The sequence below is a fragment of the Lutjanus erythropterus genome, chromosome 9 (genome assembly GCF_056507025.1).
Source record: "Lutjanus erythropterus isolate fLutEry1 chromosome 9, fLutEry1.hap2, whole genome shotgun sequence".
Lineage (NCBI taxonomy): Eukaryota > Metazoa > Chordata > Actinopteri > Lutjaniformes > Lutjanidae > Lutjanus > Lutjanus erythropterus.
This window is the reverse complement of record NC_139325.1, coordinates 23,146,647-23,164,940: the sequence shown is the minus strand read 5'-3', so window position 1 is coordinate 23,164,940 and position 18,294 is coordinate 23,146,647. Positions and strand designations below refer to the sequence as shown.

Genomic DNA, 18,294 nt, shown 5'->3' with positions numbered 1-18,294 from the left:
TACATCCAGCTTCTCAGTTGTAAGAATTGCTTATTGCTGCTTTTAGTTGTCTCTCAGTCACACTTAATCAGGCTAAATTAATGCAAAATTTAAGTCCTTCTCCTTTAAGAATTTTGAGTTTTCAAAGATAATTTTAAAGGTGTTTGTTCGTCCTATACTGAGGGAGAGTGAAATACTGGACAAAGCATGTCTAAAATGTGACTTTTGTTGATACATTTATTTCCTTTTTGTTCATTTCTGACATTCAGAATCAGTGATACACATTTAAAGTCATCACAAAGCCTTCAAAGGCCAAATTATTTATTTTTTAGTTTTCACCGGAGTGAACATGGTCACAGCGAGGAATGCGATGGCCTCCATGTACTCCTGGAAATCGATGACCTCATCCCCATTGGTATCCAGTATCTGGAGGTAATTCTCCACTTCAGTTTTGTCGTCACACTAAAGAAAGAAAAACAGCAGGAGTTGTAAAAAGATTATAAAAGATAAAACATGTAAAACAAGCACTCACAGCTCCTTTTTTTCTTACTTCCACAAGAACCTCCTTGCGGAGCACTTTAGCGAGTTCTCCCTTGGTCAAAGTGAATTTGTCTCCTTCTTCATTAGCGTATTCGAGGAAGACTCGCCTAAGTGTGAGGACTGAGTTATAAATCTTCGTGGCTACAACAAGAAAATATTGTTGTAAGTGTTGCACAGTGTTTATTTATGTTTTCATTCGAAATGGCTGTACAGTAATGTGGTAATGACTTGTGCTACATTTAAACATTTAAAGAAACTGATTCAGTTCAAGCAGACAAAGAAATAATAATGTATTTACCAGTAACTTAATTCTACAAGTGCATACTAATACAGTAGAAACATTCCTACTGACATATATAATGTACACATTAAAATGCACAGCTTAATAAGAAACACAAAACTAGCACTACACACTACACACACCACAAAGCTCATGCGACATGATACTACACATTAGGTAACTACTTAGATAAATTAAAAGCAAAACAGTTAATGCTGTAATTTAAAAAAGGGATTTTTAAAAAATAAATTTTTACACTTACGCATATTGGATGGATGAAAACCTGTAAAGGTTGAGAGACCGTAAGAGCGTCGAAGAGAGCGATTTGAAAGGCAAGTGTCGACACAGACCTTATTATAAACAGTACAAGCCTCCACCCAGGTAACCCGGCAAAACCAGTTTGCATGTCACCACAAGCATGACATACCTCTGTCTATCAATATATGTTCTTGGTAATCAAAACCATATTGCAGAGAGAGCCAGACGACTGAGTGTGTTGCTATAATATTCAATTATCTATCAGAATAACCACATCTGGGGGTTCTTCATGTCTTTCATGCCACAAAATTCTACATATTAGCTAGGACAAATTAAGACCAAAATGGTTTATGATGTATTTCTAAAAAGATTTTGAAAACATATTTACACTGACTAGACATCATGATGTCTAACTTGTGTTATGAGAGTGAAAGTAGCAGTGGTGGACAAAGTACTCAACCCCAGTACTTGAGTCAAAGTATAGATACTCCTAGTCAAATATTACTCAACTACAAGTGAAAGTTACTCTGTCAAAATTTTACTTGAGATAAAGTACTAGAGTACTTGGTTTTATAAATACTTAAGTATTCAAATATCATTTTCTAATATCAGTACATGCTGTATTGTTCTCATGATGCATTTACAGAAGCTTGTAACTCTCTGAAACCATCTAATGATGCACTGACCTGCTTGTACAACCACTCTGCTACACAAAGCCTATAGAAACACCTATAAACACTTCAGCATAGAAATACAATTAAAAAACACAAAGGACAGTTATTGTCATTTTCTGATGTAACTGTATTAAAATCACTGCATTAAATTAGATTGAAGCCAGCTGTAAGGAGTTCTCCAAGTCTGTTAAATAACTGAGATTTCTTTCTGTCCTCAGAGGCAGTATATACATGAATTATGCTGTATTTTTCACCCCAATAAAAACAATTCAACTTTAAAAGCTACCTGGAATAATGAATAACTATAATAACATTTTGAGATTTAATTTTGTCTTTCTCCTGCCGTCACCATTACAGCTTTTTGTTTGAATGAAAGAGGAAGAGCTTGCTTGTGCTTGTTACAGAGAGCGCCTGGACGTATTTCTGCTTTTACATCAATCCCATTTGAGAGGAGCTACTGTGATTGGTTTCTTTCTTTGAGGAACACAGCATGTGACCAACTGCATTTTAGAAAAGAAAAAACAGCGACAGCTGACTTCAACGATGTGCTCAGTCAAAAAGTAACAACAACCTTCCTAGAAATGTAGTGGAGTCAAAAGTACAATATTTGTCTTTGAAATGTAGTGGAGTGAAAGTCAGAAGTTTCCAAAAAAAAAACAAATTCTCAAGTAAGGTACAGATACTCAAAAAATGTACTTAAGTACAGTACTCAAGTAAATGTACTTCATTACTGTCCACCACTGGAAAGTAGTGTAGTAGTTGTATCAACGTCTACATCAGGGGTGTCGAACTCATTTTGGTTCAGGGGCCATACAGCCCAATTTGATCTCAAGTGGGCTGAACCAGTAAAATTAAAGCATAATCTATTGATTATTCTGCCGATTAATTGAGTAATCGGATAAGAAATATTGCATGTTCTGAATTTTTTTCTATTACATTACTTTTGCTTTATTTAAGAACAATGATAATATATACAAGAGAAAATAAGACAGGTCTATTAAATAAACAAAATTGCTAAAGTAAAAATACTCAGTAAAGTAACTTTACTTTTAATGTAGATTTGCTTTTACTGTGTTTACTTTACTTTTTACCTTTTTTTTCAAGCACAAAGGTAAAAGTAAAGGTAGTAATGTCTGCAGAAACCACAAACAGAAGATAGAACAAACTCTTTTAACTGAAACTGAAACAGTCACCAGGATGTTTTGTTAACATTTTTCTTCTGGAGCAGGACAGACGCTCCCAGACCCTCAGAGGACAGGGGACTGGTTTACCAACATGTCACCTTTTTCTCCCCTTATGAGTTTGCAGGTCTGCATTTAGTAATAAAGAAAAAAATAACGACCCTCTCTGTTTCTCTGTCAAACTACAGACAGCAGACTGTCTGTAAACAGCACGATGTTTCACTCTGCAGTGTTTTACACAAACACTTTATTTGTGTGGACACCCAGGTTTGGTTTGACACCAATTTTGGCATTTTTTTTTTTTTTTTTTTAATCAGTCCGAGAGGACGACGGTATCAGTGATTGATTAGTGATCAGTCTGCCCTCCTCTCCTCCCTCACCTGTTCACTCTGCCGTGAGAAGGTCTGAAAGTTTCTCACAGACAAACACAGACTCTCCTGTTTTATGTCCTTATACATTTGTTTAATTTTATAAGTGCATCTGGTTGGTGTCGATGTCATTTACCATCACGTTAGTTTCGACTGTTGTAATAAACTCCGTCATTAACAACAGTCTCCTCCACACGCAGCTTCTCTGCAAAAGTTGCGCCAGTTAAAATAGAAGCGTCCTGTCAAAATTTAAAATCCCTTAATAATTTATTGGTTATAGGTCCGGGTCCGTATAGGGCGGCGTGTGGGTCCGGACTCTGACTGTTCGGGACCCCTGGACCAGAGACTGGTGCTGATTGTTGACAGGAGGACCATAAGTGCACCGAGAGCTGTAATACACAAGTTTGACCACTGGGCAGCGACAAAACACCATCTTAATGTTTTTTTTTAGTAATGACTAATGAGGTAAAAACAGAACAAAACAAACAAACAAAACAAAATAAAACCAAAATGAAATTACATAAATAATTACATAAATATACATGGTAACAAGAATGCTGTAAAATTTATAGTAACTTGCTGGCAGGAATTAGCTGGTAAGTTGCTGTAAATATATTTCATAGAATGATTACTCTAAATCTAATTAAAGTACCACAGTACAGTAACTGTTATTCATTCATTCATTCATTTTCTGTAACCACCGGGGCTGGAGCCTATCCCAGCTGAAACTGGGCGAGAGGCGGGGTACACTCTGGACAAGTCGCCAGTTCATCACAGGGCTAACACATTGAGACAGACAACCACTCACACCCGCACCTATGGGCAATTTAGAGTAACCAGCCAGTCTTTGGACTATGGGAGGAAGCTGGAGAACCTGGAGAGAACCCACGCAGACACGAGGAGAACATGCAAACTCCAGCTGGGGGATTTGAACTCAGGACCTTCTTGCTGTGAGGCACCACTGCACCACCGTGCCAACCCTGTAACTGTTATCACAGTAATAATCAGCATTCTGTATTTTTTTTTTTTATCTCAACACTAATTCAACTATTAAAAAAACATTATATTAATTTTAATACTATAAATTAATAACTGGTGACAAGTTTTCAAACATAAAAACAACTTATATACTATATACTGCTTGTCCAGCATATACTGCTTGTCCAGCATAATCCAAGTCTCCTAAAGTCCCACCATGCTGTTTGCACACAGTCCCAACACACAGCCAGTTCAGGCAGTGTGCATGTGAACATGGCTCCAAACTAAGGTTCTCCACTGAAGATTCAGGCTAAAAACATTGTGTAAATAACATTTTTTAAAGTCAACTTGACACATCAGGGCTTTAGGAGACTTGGATCACACCAGACGAGCAGCATGGAGGCTTTTTATGTTTTTATTCTGTTGTTTTTGGGCCTTTTAGCCTCCAACTTAGTGATGACAATCTGCAACATAAATCAACTGAAAGAATAGCAAATGTAGGTCAGTAGACTGGAATAATATCAGAAAACATGTCTAAAAAGATGGATGTGGGTAACTACATTTCAAATTGTGGGAAAAACTCTGCTGAATGAGGCCTGCACAAACATGTTTAGATCATGGTAGTTTGAGTAGTTGTCATTCATTACTTCCACCCTGCTCACCACTTTGCAAAATCACTATGATTCACTGATTGTCAGCAAAACATTTCATCATCGTTTTTATGGTGCCAGCCAGAGTTCATCTGACAGTTTCCTGTTTGAGAATTTAAAGGTCATTCCCCCACATGAATACACTCTGTCATAAACCCACTTTTCATAAAAATGAGCCACCTGACCGGCACACAAATAATCACAGGAAGTAATCAGGGGGACAATGCAGCACAAGTCAGTTCAGTATAAATCAGTCTACTGATGGGACAATGCAAAAACCACATTTAACCAGAGAGAAAGCCAAGTCCAAAATAAATATACCCAGAAACTCTTAAGTGTTCAACAGAGAAACACATGTAATTAACATTTAATTAACACAATTATTTCCAGCTTTTCTCAATTGCTTTGGCTCATTTTTTGAAACAGTTTTAATATGCTGTAAACCAGGGACACTCAACTTGCTTTGCCTGAGGGCCGCTTTTGGAAAATGACAGGAGGCAAGGGGCCAGTTAATAAACAAGCATCAATAATAAAGTTAATTATCGGATGAAATTAATAAACATTAAAAGGCCCATAACTAGTCCAAAACTAAAACACCTTTTCAAACTGTCGTAATTCAAAGTGACCTGTACAGTTGTATCTTACAATAGTTATTTTTACCCTGTTCTGCATTGCAAGATGGAGTATTAGAGCTGCTTTAGGACTTCAAACAGGCGTGTTTAAGTTGTGTTTGCTGCTGTTTGTGAAGGAACATGGACTGTTTGGAATATTTAAGTCAGGGATGGACAAACTTTTTCCCTTCAAGAGCCAAAACCCTTACTGTTGGGTCATGAGACAAAAACACACACCTAATGTGTTGTATAATATGCAAAATGATACTAAAATCCAAAGTTCCCTTAACTTCCTACACAATATTTAAAGAGTTTTTCAGATTATTTCTGGGGCTTTTGCCTCCCTTGGATAAGACAGGAAAGGTGAGAGGGAGAAATGACAAACAAAAATAAAACACCATTCTAAATATTGACCTGCATCAGGTTTGGGATTGATCTCCACAAACAATGAAAAACAAAGACATGTCTTTGACACGTTTATTTACGCGGTCATTACATTTGGAGAAAAAAAAAGACAACTTACATCCGACACATGAGGTCAAAGACCTAACCTGGCCTAAATTACATGTTTTATATACAGTAGAATAACAAATATACAGTCAAGGCCAGATTATTTCAGAAATAAAAAAGCCACGGTGCCATGGCTTCATTACACAAAATACACCATTTCAAAAAACAGAAATCTAATTTATCAAAGAAAAAAGTGATAAATGTCAGAAACTTGTTCAGAGAACAAACAGATATATTGTGGAGTAAAAAGTCTTTAAAAAACACCCATAATAAACTTTTACTATTGGTTTAAAACAGCACTGCTGGATTACAGTGTTATTTCAGGAGTCCATGTAATATTTGTAAAACCAGCAAAGGCTATAAAACACTAAATTCTGTCCAACAGGCATTTCAGTAATGTATAAATACAGTATAAACATCAATCTATCTATAACACATAGATTAAGATTACGAAGTATAACACAAATCAATACTACATTTTCTTTGGTAAATTAGCTGTATATCCCGTGGAAACCTTTTTTAAAAAAGATCATCCAGATTACAAATTGTTTCTATAAGTATCTTTGAAACTAACAACATACAGTTTGTCACTTCACCACAACAGAGCCCTTGTAAAGTCTGCTAATTTTATCACAGACCCTACAGTATTAAGTTTTATTAACAACATGACAATATGTCACATACAGCACTTTTTTCTGTTTAAAATAAAACACTAGCTCATGATTACAGTAGAGGACAAAACCTAAGGCCCAAGACCACTACATCCCTGCACAGTATCTGTAAACACAGATCAAATTTATGGTTAGTTTTCTTTTTAAGAAAAAGTCACTGATTATGCTTAAAGGAAGGCATTGATGCTGAGTTTGGAGGAGTCACAGTCACTTTCTTGCACCACTGATATATGATAAATGTTCTCGGTGCATTCCAGGGTATCTCCAAGTTCGTTGTTACCGTTACGACCTTTCAATGACAGGGGTCAAAGGGGTATCTGGAGACGCCTCCACGAAGCTCCACCTCTGAGTCGGACCAAGCGATGACGTCTCCTCTGAGGTGGCTGCCGCAGGAGGCCAGGTTATAGATGTCACTCGCAGTCAGGACATGTGACCACATGTGCACGTCCGACATCTCACCCACAAACGACTGAGTGGCATCAAAACGGCCTCCCAGAGTGTCCTGAAGAAGACAAACCAAGGAATGGTCAGTCTTGACAGGTATCATTGGCTTGTTTTGAAGATTATACAAAATATTGAATGATTCAGTGAAATATAAAGTGGTCAAGGCAAATGTTAAATGAAATATAGAGATTTGGCAATGTTTGCATTAAAGAAGCCCATTGTTTGAAATAGAATCTACCAAAAAATGACCAAATATGTGAACAAATACAGGTACTTCATGCTACAAAGGACGAAAAAAAGACTGGGCCTGTCAGAGGCTCGGGAATATAACAAGATTCAAACCTGTTCTTTCTTTCAGGTATCTTAGATTGTATATTTTCTATAGAGAATGAATGTTTTCATCTTTACCTGTTCCTGTCCCAGGATGAAGACTCCTCCAGGTTTGATTGGGTGCCAGGGCGAGAGATTGATCCCGGACCCCCTCTGCACGCCATCCTGGTAGGCCTCCCACTGTCCATCTCGTGTTGACCAAGTCACACACACGTGGTGCCACTTCCCATCACCCAGGGACAGGGGGAGTGTCACAGCCTGAGGATGGGATAGTGAAAATGGTGAGACACTAATATAAACACGTCCTGGGACAAGACTGTAGTATGTTATAACATATGTGTGTATGTTATAACATGTTATAACATTACTCTGACCACCTCAAACCAGTTAGAAGAGCACAGGCACAAAAAAACAAGAAATATCTAATGTGAAATAACCATAAAGTGAGAATGAAACTTGTATGTTCATAGAGGTTCCTGTCACTCACAGTAAGATGCTGATTGAGAAAATCAGGGCCTTTAACACTGTAACTGACAGTGCTGCAGGGTTTGTATGTTTTCTCCCTCACCTTGTCATCGATCAGCAGTTCCATGGGGTTGTTCCCCCACTCGATGAGCACCAGCTCATTGGCCTGTCCAGGTGCGGAGTAAGAGAAGGGTGTCCCCAGGCCAGGCCCCATGCCTGCCTTGATCCAAAGACACAAAGTCATAGCGAAGATCTCCTGCAGCAGTGTTCTCTTCACCCGCCCGTACATGTAGTTGGTTCTCATGGGGAAACTGATCTGGAAGGCGTCAGGACTCTTGGATTTCTTTCTACCTGTTTTGGAAAAAAAAAAAAAAAGTGGCTAAAACAGTCTCACCAAGTTATGGTCATTAGTATTTTTTCTGGTCTGGTGCTTTTGATTGAATCATATGACTGTTATCTTGTTATTATCGATTTAATGTTTGAGAATAGCGAAAGAAAGAAACACATAAAAATTTTAATCATGATATCACCCTCCTCACATGACGTATACAAAGTGCTGCTTCTTTCATACAGACTAATACAACTCATAACTGCATGTTATAAAGTTGCTGCAGTGGTTGTGTACCTGCGAGGTGCAGCTGGTTGAGCATCGTTTCCAGTTTATTTGAGTGGAAACCAGCACGTGGCCCTGGTGTTCTGAGTGCTGTGTGTGGAAGGTAACTGTGACTGTCTGCTTCATTACTGTGGTGGTGGTCATCATCATCATCATCATCATCATCATCATCATGGTGGCCGTCATCATGGTCATCATGGTCACTATCTGTATCGTGATGGTCATCATTGTGGCTGTTGTTATGATGGTCGGTGTGGTTGTCGCTGTCGCTGTGACCGCCGTCATTGTGGTCGTCCTTGTGGTCATTTGGGTGTCCATCGTCATGGTGATCATCATCATCGTGGTGGTCTCTGTCGTCCCTGTGGCTGCTGTCATCGTCGTGATGGTCTGGGCTGCTGAGGGCGGAGGTGTGATGGTGCAGCTGCTGTTCCAGAGCGTTGATCTTCCTCTGAAGCAGCTCCTTCAGAGAGCTGGAGTAGGTGATGGATGTGTTCCTCTTCTGCTGATGGAGATGGAGAAACACACAGGTGAAGTCCTGATAACAATAAGTAACCCCTGTGCTTCTTATTTACACCAGAGAGGACAAAAGCATCTCTGGTGCTTTGGCAAAAACGCAAACTGGGTTCAGTTCATTTGGCCAAGATTCATGTGAGCATCTGGTCATCTGTCACCTGCAAGTCTAAGGTTACATTCACACTGCAAGTCCTGGTGCTAAATTCAAATATAGTGATAAGATCTATTTTTGTTTTGCTTTTAAATGTGGTCAATATCAGAACCCAGTGTGAACTCGTCATAGTTATTAAACAAAAACAAAGACTAAAGTTAATTTTCATGCCAGCTGCAGCATCTATAAAATGCCCATCCCAGTTTCTCAAGTAGAGAAAAGCAGGAAATCTCCATGTTTGAGAGGCTGAAACATCATTTTCTGCCATTTTTGCAAGAAACATGACTTTAATCTTTAATCGATAATCAAAAAAGTTGTTAAAATTTGTTTTTGCCACTTGCCCTGGCGATCCTTATTGTTGAGGCCTGCATTATCAAAAGAACAATAGCAAAGACGTCACACGCAGCATGCTGTTGTATAGAAGAACACATTCAAGCCACTGAAGTCAGTGTTTATGGTTTTGCTTATCAATTGATGTGCAGTTGATCTCAGTGAATTTGTCAGCAGTTGATAAGAAAGAGAGACAGTTTTTTAAATTATGGCTATTTGTGGAGCAATGGCTGCTACTTCTATTTGGAGGTGTGTGTGAATGCAGAGTCGGAGCAAGGAGTTGTGGGTGATTGGGATGAATCATAATGTGAAATGGCTTAGAGAAACAGATTTATTCCAAAATGTCAGGATGTCAAGGGCTACTTTTAACTACATCTGTCAGCAGCTCCATCACAGCTGTCAAGCTAGAGTGACGTAAAAAGGAAAGTGGCACAAGTCAGAAGTGAGAAGATCAGATTACATGTGATTTATGCTGTTCACACAGTCATGAAAAGAAACAGATCTGAGCACGACTGTAGTCTGAGCATAGCCAAGAGAACACTTGTGTGTCTTTTGCACTCTTCTATATTCACTAATAATCTTGTCAAATGCAATAGTCGGGTATGTTGTGGCTCTATATGTCTTCCTGCATCTTCCCTGACTTCTCCTCCTCTCAGGTAGTCCAAGCTTTGTCCTGGCCCATGCCCTGATTATCAGTATGTCAAGGGAGATCACGATAATTACTGCTGATGTTAGACCCGTGCCACCCTCTCTAACCCCCCCAACCCCCCTACACACTTCACAGCTCTTGACATCTGTCTGTGATCTTGATCCAAGATGGAGAGACAGCAGAAAGGCACAGGTAAATGTACCAAGAGAGTAAAAACAATCAGTAACTCGAGAGAAAATGGGACCATAAGAAATAAAAATTTCCACCAAAACTTAAATGTCAATTCACTGTAACCTTATGCAAGAGTATCCTACATCGGTGACGTCCACCTCTGAGTCTGGTGCTGCTCTCAGGTGCCCACTGAGGGACCTCAGAGTGACTCTCTTGCTAATGCAGTGAGTGGCATTATGTGATTAAGTAATTCATTGTTCCTTTGTTTAAAGTACTTAGCGGACGGACACACTGCTTTGGGAATTGATTGTTTCGACAAACAATCCGGTGACGACAGCATTAAGTGTCCAGACAAGGAAAAGCCATATATGGGCATGCTGCACATCACAAGCCTTGCTCCAATTCCTACTCTTTTCTTATAGGGCTGGGGGCAATACACGTATCTCTGGATTTGATACCTCTCGATATTTGAGCACTGATTATTATAATTTTGCAAGTATTGAAATTCAATAGTATGATTTATTCAGATTTTTATTTTCTTTGACCATGGGAAAAAGTTTCATATCAGTAGCATCTTCGCTACACTGTATCTAAAAGTGGTAAATAAAATGTGCAATAGAATGAATACAAAATATATACTTTTTGAAGTCAGCTGTTACATTTAGCTGTTCCTGCTCATCTAGTTTGTGTTTGAATAATGACAAATAAAATGGAAGATAAGAAAATATGTATTGCCTTCTCCTGGCACACAATGTCTCCACCTAGTATTTTTGAATACAGTTTGGGTTTTGACCCTTTGAGTTTGCTGTAGCCTACCATAAGTGACAGTTATTTAGTACATATAAAATCCCTTCAGAAGAACAATCTATTCAAAAGTTGTAAAAAAAAAAAAGGAATCATAATACTTAAAAGAATCAACCCCACCCATGTAACACATTTACTTTTAACTTCTTCTAACGTTCTCTTCTTCCTCTTAACTTATCTTTATTTACAAGTACTTGAAAAAGTTTCCTCTTCTCGCTGCTCACCTGCAGGTTGTCCAGCCGCTCCTTCAGTGCCTGCAGCATCCTCTCCATCTGGTCTGGTGATGATGTGATGTCCCCTGGTGTCACATGTTTATCCTTCCCGTGGTTGTTGCTGCTGCTGTGGATTCCATCAGATCGATGCCCCCCCACTGAGGGGTAGTGAGGTGAGTCCGGTATGAGGTTGCTGTTTCCATGGTGACCCTGATGGTTGCTATAGTGCCCGTTGTCAGTGTACGTGTGATGACCTGCGTGATGTGAGTGCGAGCCTGTGCCATGGTGCTCATCATGTGGCGCGGTGCCCCGTCCGAGGCCTTCGCACAGGGTGAGCTTGGCCGTCAGCTCTCTGATGGTCTCCCTCTGGTCCAGGATGGTCTCTTTCTGCTGGACAAGGCTCTCCCTCAGGTGGAGGATGGTTGCTTTGGCTTCTTCGCTTGCCCCCCACCAGCCAGCTGGAGGTGCACTTTGATGGTTTGGTGGTCCGCTGGGCCCTGCTGCCCCTACGCCTGGAGCTCCTGCTGCAGGGAAGCAGGCAGGGTCTGCGTCCACGGGAATAGGGGTACAAACAAAGCGTGGGTGGGCACCGTAGTCATAGTCAGACCCCAAACTGGCAGATGCAGGGCAGAGGAGGTGTGAAAGTAAAGCAAACACAACAGGGACAAGGAACAGGTGTAGAGACTGAAAGTTCGTCATGATCTCCAACCACAGTTCAGCCGTAAGACTAAGGAGCTTGGCTTCACTTCAAAATGTGTGATGCCAGTTGAAGTAAAGGTTGTGCTGGCTTCTCTGTTGTTGTACAGGAGACATGAGGGAGCACGATAACAAGGATCTCCATCCACAAAGAATCACAGTTTTGTCTTCAAAATGTATCTTCTTTTTCATGTGAGAGAACTAATTTTCATCAAGATGTCGCCTTGTCTCTCTGTGTTACTGAGGAATTAAAAAAACCTGTAAAACAAAACATCAGATTTTAGGTAAAATTCTTTTAGCAGCATCCAAAGAGGGTGGACACAATAATATAATCATCTGTACAATAAGGCAATTAAGCTTTTTGTTGCTCAGTCAGAAAAGTGTCTATTCCTTGTTATAGGACTTTTCATTTGTGTTGGTTGTGTTGTTTTGGATTGCATTATATTTTCAAGTCAAACTAATATGTTGTCCCAGTACCCTACATTTGGATCTACAAGTGAATAGACATGAGTTAAAAATGTCTGCTAATGTTTTCTAGCTAGAGTCAATTTCCCTGAGCGAAAAAGGACAAGAGCGAGAAGAAACGCTTTTAGATTCGGCTGACAAAGGTCTTCACTTTCCAGCAGGATGTGATGGTGGATGAACACCTCAGCATGACGTCTCCAGCTACAGATAGCCGCAGTCATCTGACCAGTAACCTTACATGGCATGTGCCAACACAACCAGAGCCTGTCCAGACAAGGATTAGTCCAAATCAGAGTTGTGACATCCTGACCAGACCAGCTGACAGGACTTTGTTGGTATGTTTAGTGTGAGATACTGTGATGGTTTTGACTTCCTGGAGGTCCCATGCACAGAAGAATTCAATCTTTTGTTTAAAAATATAAATTCATGATTTGAATTTGGTAGTAATCTCTGTTTTTGACCCGAAGACTGATAATAAAAATAAGTATGGTTTAAACAAACATTACACTGCATACATGTGCTTCCATATTCTCTGTGTCTGTATCATAAAAGCTCCCTGACCTCTCTGAGCACTGTAACATGTCCTTCATTATACAGGGTCGGCATTTTGAAATGGCACACACGTGATGTGGCGACTAAACCTTGCTGACCACCTGTTGCTCACAGTGACCAGCCTCTACTGTGTGCGTGCGTGTGTGTGTGTGTGTTTGTGTTGATAGTTCATACATGATTTACTGTATTTGATCAATTATGAAAGAGAGTAAAAAGATGCATACAAATATAGCCAGCTGCATGTCAAAGATCATGACTGCCTTTATAGAGATGTCCTCAAAACCAAATGCAAAAGAAATATTTATTGAGCCGCAGAAACTGGACAGGAATAATTGATTGTTTCTTTTAATTACGATCCGACTTTGTGACAATGATTTTATCATTATAAAGGGGGACACACCCTTTCAGCTGAAGCATGCTGTGTCTTTGCAGGACCTATCGTGCTTTACAGGGCTTAGAAGAGAGACAGATGGTCGAGGTAGAGAACCGTGTCACACCCAATCTCCACAGTTTAGCTGTAAGTTTATTACCACCCACAGGTCACTCAATTAACCTAATTGCAAGCAGTTGTTGTACTACCTTAGCCAGAGATAAGTGGGCTTCCAGAGCCTTACATGCTTCTGTGTGTGTGTGTGTGTGTGTGTGTGTGTGTGTGTGTGTGTGTGTGTGTGTGTGTGTGTGTGTGTGTGTGCACACGAGTGTGGTAATCCTTGGTGAACACTGGGGTCGTGCACCATCCCTGCACCATATGGTCGAGGTGGGTATTTAAGTAGTGCGATTAGTCCCAAATTAAAATCTGACAACTGCAGTTAGATCTGTGATTAAAAAACAGTCGACTCTGACAAAATAAAGCGCTTTCTATTTGTAAACAAACAGATTCTTTCTAGGCAGAGAATGTTTGGCTATAATCAACCCAGTGATCAACAAGATCAGTGTCAGCATAAGTTTCTCTGCCGGGTGTTCGGTTCTCCCAGAATTTGTTTAGACACAAAGTTTAAGAAAAGTCACATCCGTTGAAAATCACATGCAGTTCTAATTGCTGGTGTTTCATACACCTGCAAGGCTTTCTCATGTCTCTTGTTTAAAGCCATTAAGGTGCCTTATTACTAAAACATGTCAAAAATAACAGACTTATTAGCTTACAATCAATATACCATCTCTGTTCATCACTGCTATATAGTATATTACATTTTATATATGGAAAAAAGTTTTAAATTCTATTTATTTATTATCTAACTTACCATTAGTTGTCACACAGAACATTTTGAGTAAAATCAGAGGCTTTTTTAAATGTTTGTGCTTTTCTTAAGAAACATCACAAGATTATTAATGCATCTGTCCATTTTCAAGTACATGCTCATGGCCAGATAAACATATTAGGACAGTGCAGCAAGATATTAAAGAGCTCATGTGCAAGAAGATACAAAAGCCATTCTTAAAATGAGTAAACCGGCACCAGTTTGATAGATATTTCCTGTAATCCGCACACAGAAATACAATTTTAAAAAATCAAGACTTTTTTTTTGTCAGTAAACCCTTCATATATTATCTGATTTTCTTTTTACTTCCCCTCTGTTGGATTCTAACAAACTGCAGTCTATTTCCTAAAGATCCATGAAACAAAATATGCTGTACTGTTTTTTCAACCATTTATGCTTCAGTTACATTGTTTAAGATCACTTCATTTTCCTCCAAAACCACCACATTTCAGAAAATCAAAAAATATCTATAAATCTACCTCTAGTTTCCACCAATATTTGGGGTTGAATAGACCCAAGTTTTTCACAACTTTTCAGGTGAAGGATTTATCATTCTTCTAACTATGATAATCAAATACATTTCAGTGAGATGTGACAAACATCACTGGATGCCTCCTCTTCCCTGAGTCACAGCAAAGTTACAAAAAATAAAAACTGATGCAGGTTAAACTGCTTTAAATTCAAAACAGTAAAGTTTAATGGAATATCTTAATCATCAACTAATTATTTATTTTATTTAATAAGATTTTCCCATTTCTGAACTGTTTGTTTGCCTTTGTAAAGTAAATACAGAGCCAGACTGTGGCTCTGAAGTGGCCTCTTTGTTAAATATCACTGAAACCAGTGAAGTAATTTAAGACAACATGAACACTGTTCCAGTTAAAGTACCATTAGAGGATAGCATCCTTACCTTGGAGCCTCTGTGAGTGCAGTTTGTGTATCCACTCTATGAACTTGTTGTGAGTCAGTCCTCCTCACACACTGATCAGATTGAGAGAGATTTACTGCAGAGGACAGCTCAATGCTCTCTATCCCTCCTACATTGTCTCTATCTCTCTTTTCTTCCCTCCTCTCCTCCCCTCCTTCAGCTTTGTTGTGTTTTTCTTGGCAAACCACACCTCTCTTCCTGTCACACTCTTTTGACTTTTTGGCATCTTACTCCCTGCTCCACCTTCTTTATTTTCATTGTGTGAATTTGATTTCATAGATTGGTCGTTAATAAATAATTACGTTGCTCTGGCAACCTACGTAAACACTTTATTTCAAACTTGACCTCTGATTTACAATTATCCTCTCTAACAGGAGACAATCACTGGCACAGTTCCGGCAGTTCAACGTCACACAGCTCACCTAGATCACAGCACGGGAGTAATTGGCCTGATTAATTCCTCGTCTCTTACAGTCTGACTGACAGCCGCAGAGGCGGTGGCGGGACAACAGATGGCTCCTTTCAGGTCAAGGAAAATCACAGAACACACATCAATGGAGCCAGAATGTTCATTACAGGATCAGACACTTATACTTACATTAACATTAGGTAACAGGTTCAGACCACTGCACCCTGTCAGGCCTTTATCTGATATCTGATCTGGGTATCTGATTAAAACATCATTAACTTCTAATTCATTTCAATTTATTTATTTCTCCTGGTCTTACAACACAATTCATAACACAATTCAAGGTATAGTCACGTTTGAATTGTAAGTACAGGGAGAATAAACCAGAATATAGTAATTTTAACATCTTAGTGTTACTTTTTTCTATTTCTTCATCATCTCAAAATTGTTGGGGATTTTTAATAGATCATAAACTATAAAAAAAATAATCAAGACCTTAAAAAAGACATCCTTAAGTGTTTGGATTTAGCCTCCTGGAGTATCTGAGCTTGAGGCTGTGCACGCTGCCATCTCAAAATTTACCTATCATACTATCTTTAAACATCTGGAGCACTGGGCCAAACTAAGAAATGATAATAGTACACACATTAAAAAAACAAAGTAGAAGTATTGATTCAACTTCTTAACAGAAGTAAAAGTTAACATATACTGGCTCTGAATTGTATTCCAGTACAAAAATAATGAAGTACCCCTATGAAGAACATTTCTACTGTCTGTTTCTGTGCAAAGCAAACTGAACCTCACCTTTTCTCTGCTGCTGACTCTCCTTCACTTGTCGTTTTTGTCTTGTTACGTTTATCATGCGTGATATGCACTAATGGATACACCAAAGAATCATCTTTTCCATGTGTTACTGTCCCATCCATTCAGGTTAAAATTAGTCTTGATGTTGGATTGGCAACAAATAAAAAATAACCTATAATTTGTCTGACATGCATTCAAATTAAAGTAACGGGCCTGTTTTTAAAATGTAAGGAGTAGATAGGTCAGTATTTGTGTTGAAATGTACTGTTGGGAGTAACAGTATAAAGTTGTCAAAAAAAATAAATACTCAAGTAAATACAAGTACCTGAAAAATATTTAAATACAATAACACATATTTGTAGTCATACTTTTTTTCATCCCATCTCTGGCCAAGCTTGATACACCTTCTTCCTATCTATCTTTCTGTGCAGGCATAGGCTCCAAGCATACAGCAATTTCTATCCTGCATTGTTTAGGTCAGCAATGTTAGCTCGAAGAGTAAAAACATGAAGGAGCAGCCAAGTATGCTATGTTATGTTGCTTGACTCCTGAAAAAATCCAACATTGTGCCGTGTATTCAGTGTCACTGAGTGACTCTGACCTGAGACCAAGACCAAGGCTCCCTCTCCTGTCAACAGTAACATTTTGACATTTGCATGCTGATTTTGATTTCATGTTATTGAGGCATTTTATATGAAGAAATTAACTAAATGCTTGCTGTCTTGTATTTGTGTCTATATTTATTAACTGGTTAATTTGGCAAAGTTTTCTGATGGAATAACAAGATTTTTCCCCCTTATTGCCAGGTGGTGCTTTGGCTGGAATTTCTACCGCCATTTAAATTAAGGTAAACCATTCAAGTCTTTGTATAGTATTCTGCTGGGTTAGACCTGAGCATCTGAGCATCTATGTGAAATGAAATGTATCATTACAAAAGAGTGCCAACACTGTAGTAAGTAGACCTTGGGTCAGACAAAAGTACACTTGAACTTGACCACCTGACTACAAAAGAGGTGCTCTCAGTTCATTTGACGTGTAGAGAATTGAGGATTAAATAGCAGTGAATAAGGTGAGGGGTCAAAGTTCGTGCCCTGGCTCTGTGACTCGTACTCTGTCTGCCTATTCATGTAGAATTACATCTCAACTGCCAGACCTGATCGAGTCTCACAGACACGTCTAAACATGGTGTAAATGTTAGGGACAAGAAGTTTTACTTAAAGAGTCTACAACACCCTGCAAAGATTAATTAAATATTTAGATTATATAGTCATATCTATGATTAATAAAAATACATCTTATCTGCACACATTATGGCCATCTCAACATAACTCACCATACAATTAAGGCTTACTGTCTCTTATTCAATTAATGGTGTACATTCACTCAAATAGTGTACTTAAAGGACCAGTCTGTAGGATTTTGTGGCATCTATCACCACCACGGTGGCTGTGAAAGTTGCGTGAAATGCAAGTGCATCATGGTGACCTCCATGGAAGAGGACATAAATGGATCATTGTAAGGTAACAAAAAACCCAACGATTCTTATTTTCAGGTGATTATACACTAATGAAAACATACTTAACAACATTATATTCAATTTTTGTCATATTCTGCCAATACCCACCCATAAATCTTACAAACTGGACCTTTAAGTACAATTATGAGGTTCTTTTTCTCCATTCTACTTTATACTTTTTACTCCCACATACTTATCTGACAACATTAGATAACTTGCAGATTCAGATTATGAACATGAAAAATAATCAACAAATTAATAATTACAACTTATTATGGAAGAA

The 18,294-nt window shown here is 38.8% G+C and overlaps 2 protein-coding genes across 3 annotated transcripts; both read right to left on the bottom strand.

Annotated features, from left to right (window-relative positions):
* Positions 1-189: 189 nt before the first annotated feature.
* LOC146321497 (ictacalcin-like) lies at positions 190-1,218 on the bottom strand. The gene is made up of 3 exons (XM_084725689.1): positions 1,062-1,218; positions 530-660; positions 190-441 (listed from the first exon to the last, which is right to left on the bottom strand). Exons 1-3 carry the CDS (start codon positions 1,063-1,065, stop codon positions 301-303), a joined length of 276 nt encoding a protein of 91 aa, XP_084581815.1. The 5' UTR covers positions 1,066-1,218; the 3' UTR covers positions 190-300.
* Positions 1,219-5,981: 4,763 nt separating this feature from the next.
* Positions 5,982-12,332, bottom strand: LOC146321496 (neuronal pentraxin-2). 2 transcript variants are annotated; one of them, XM_084726682.1, is made up of 5 exons: positions 11,395-12,332; positions 8,565-9,054; positions 8,043-8,290; positions 7,553-7,732; positions 5,982-7,202 (listed from the first exon to the last, which is right to left on the bottom strand). In XM_084726682.1, the coding sequence occupies exons 1-5, from the start codon at positions 12,079-12,081 to the stop codon at positions 6,993-6,995; spliced, it is 1,815 nt and encodes a 604-aa protein (XP_084582808.1). In that variant the 5' UTR covers positions 12,082-12,332; the 3' UTR covers positions 5,982-6,992. The 2 variants fall into 2 exon arrangements, with proteins under 2 accessions (XP_084582808.1, XP_084582810.1); XM_084726684.1 differs by having other exon boundaries at positions 8,565-9,051; positions 11,395-12,109.
* Between the last annotated feature and the right edge of the window lie 5,962 nt (positions 12,333-18,294).

Excerpts from the sequence above, each read along its gene's own strand:
- LOC146321497 (XM_084725689.1), bottom strand. Across the intron at positions 442-529 it reads GCAAGGAGGTTCTTGTGGAA|TGTGACGACAAAACTGAAGT; the intron begins GTAAGAAAAAAA and ends TTCTTTCTTTAG.
- LOC146321496 (XM_084726682.1), bottom strand. The coding sequence starts at position 12,081 with ATGACGAACTTTCAGTCTCTACACCTGTTCCTTGTCCCTGTTGTGTTT. Across the intron at positions 9,055-11,394 it reads AGCGGCTGGACAACCTGCAG|CAGAAGAGGAACACATCCAT; the intron begins GTGAGCAGCGAG and ends CATCTCCATCAG. Across the intron at positions 7,733-8,042 it reads AACTGCTGATCGATGACAAG|GCTGTGACACTCCCCCTGTC; the intron begins GTGAGGGAGAAA and ends TCCCATCCTCAG.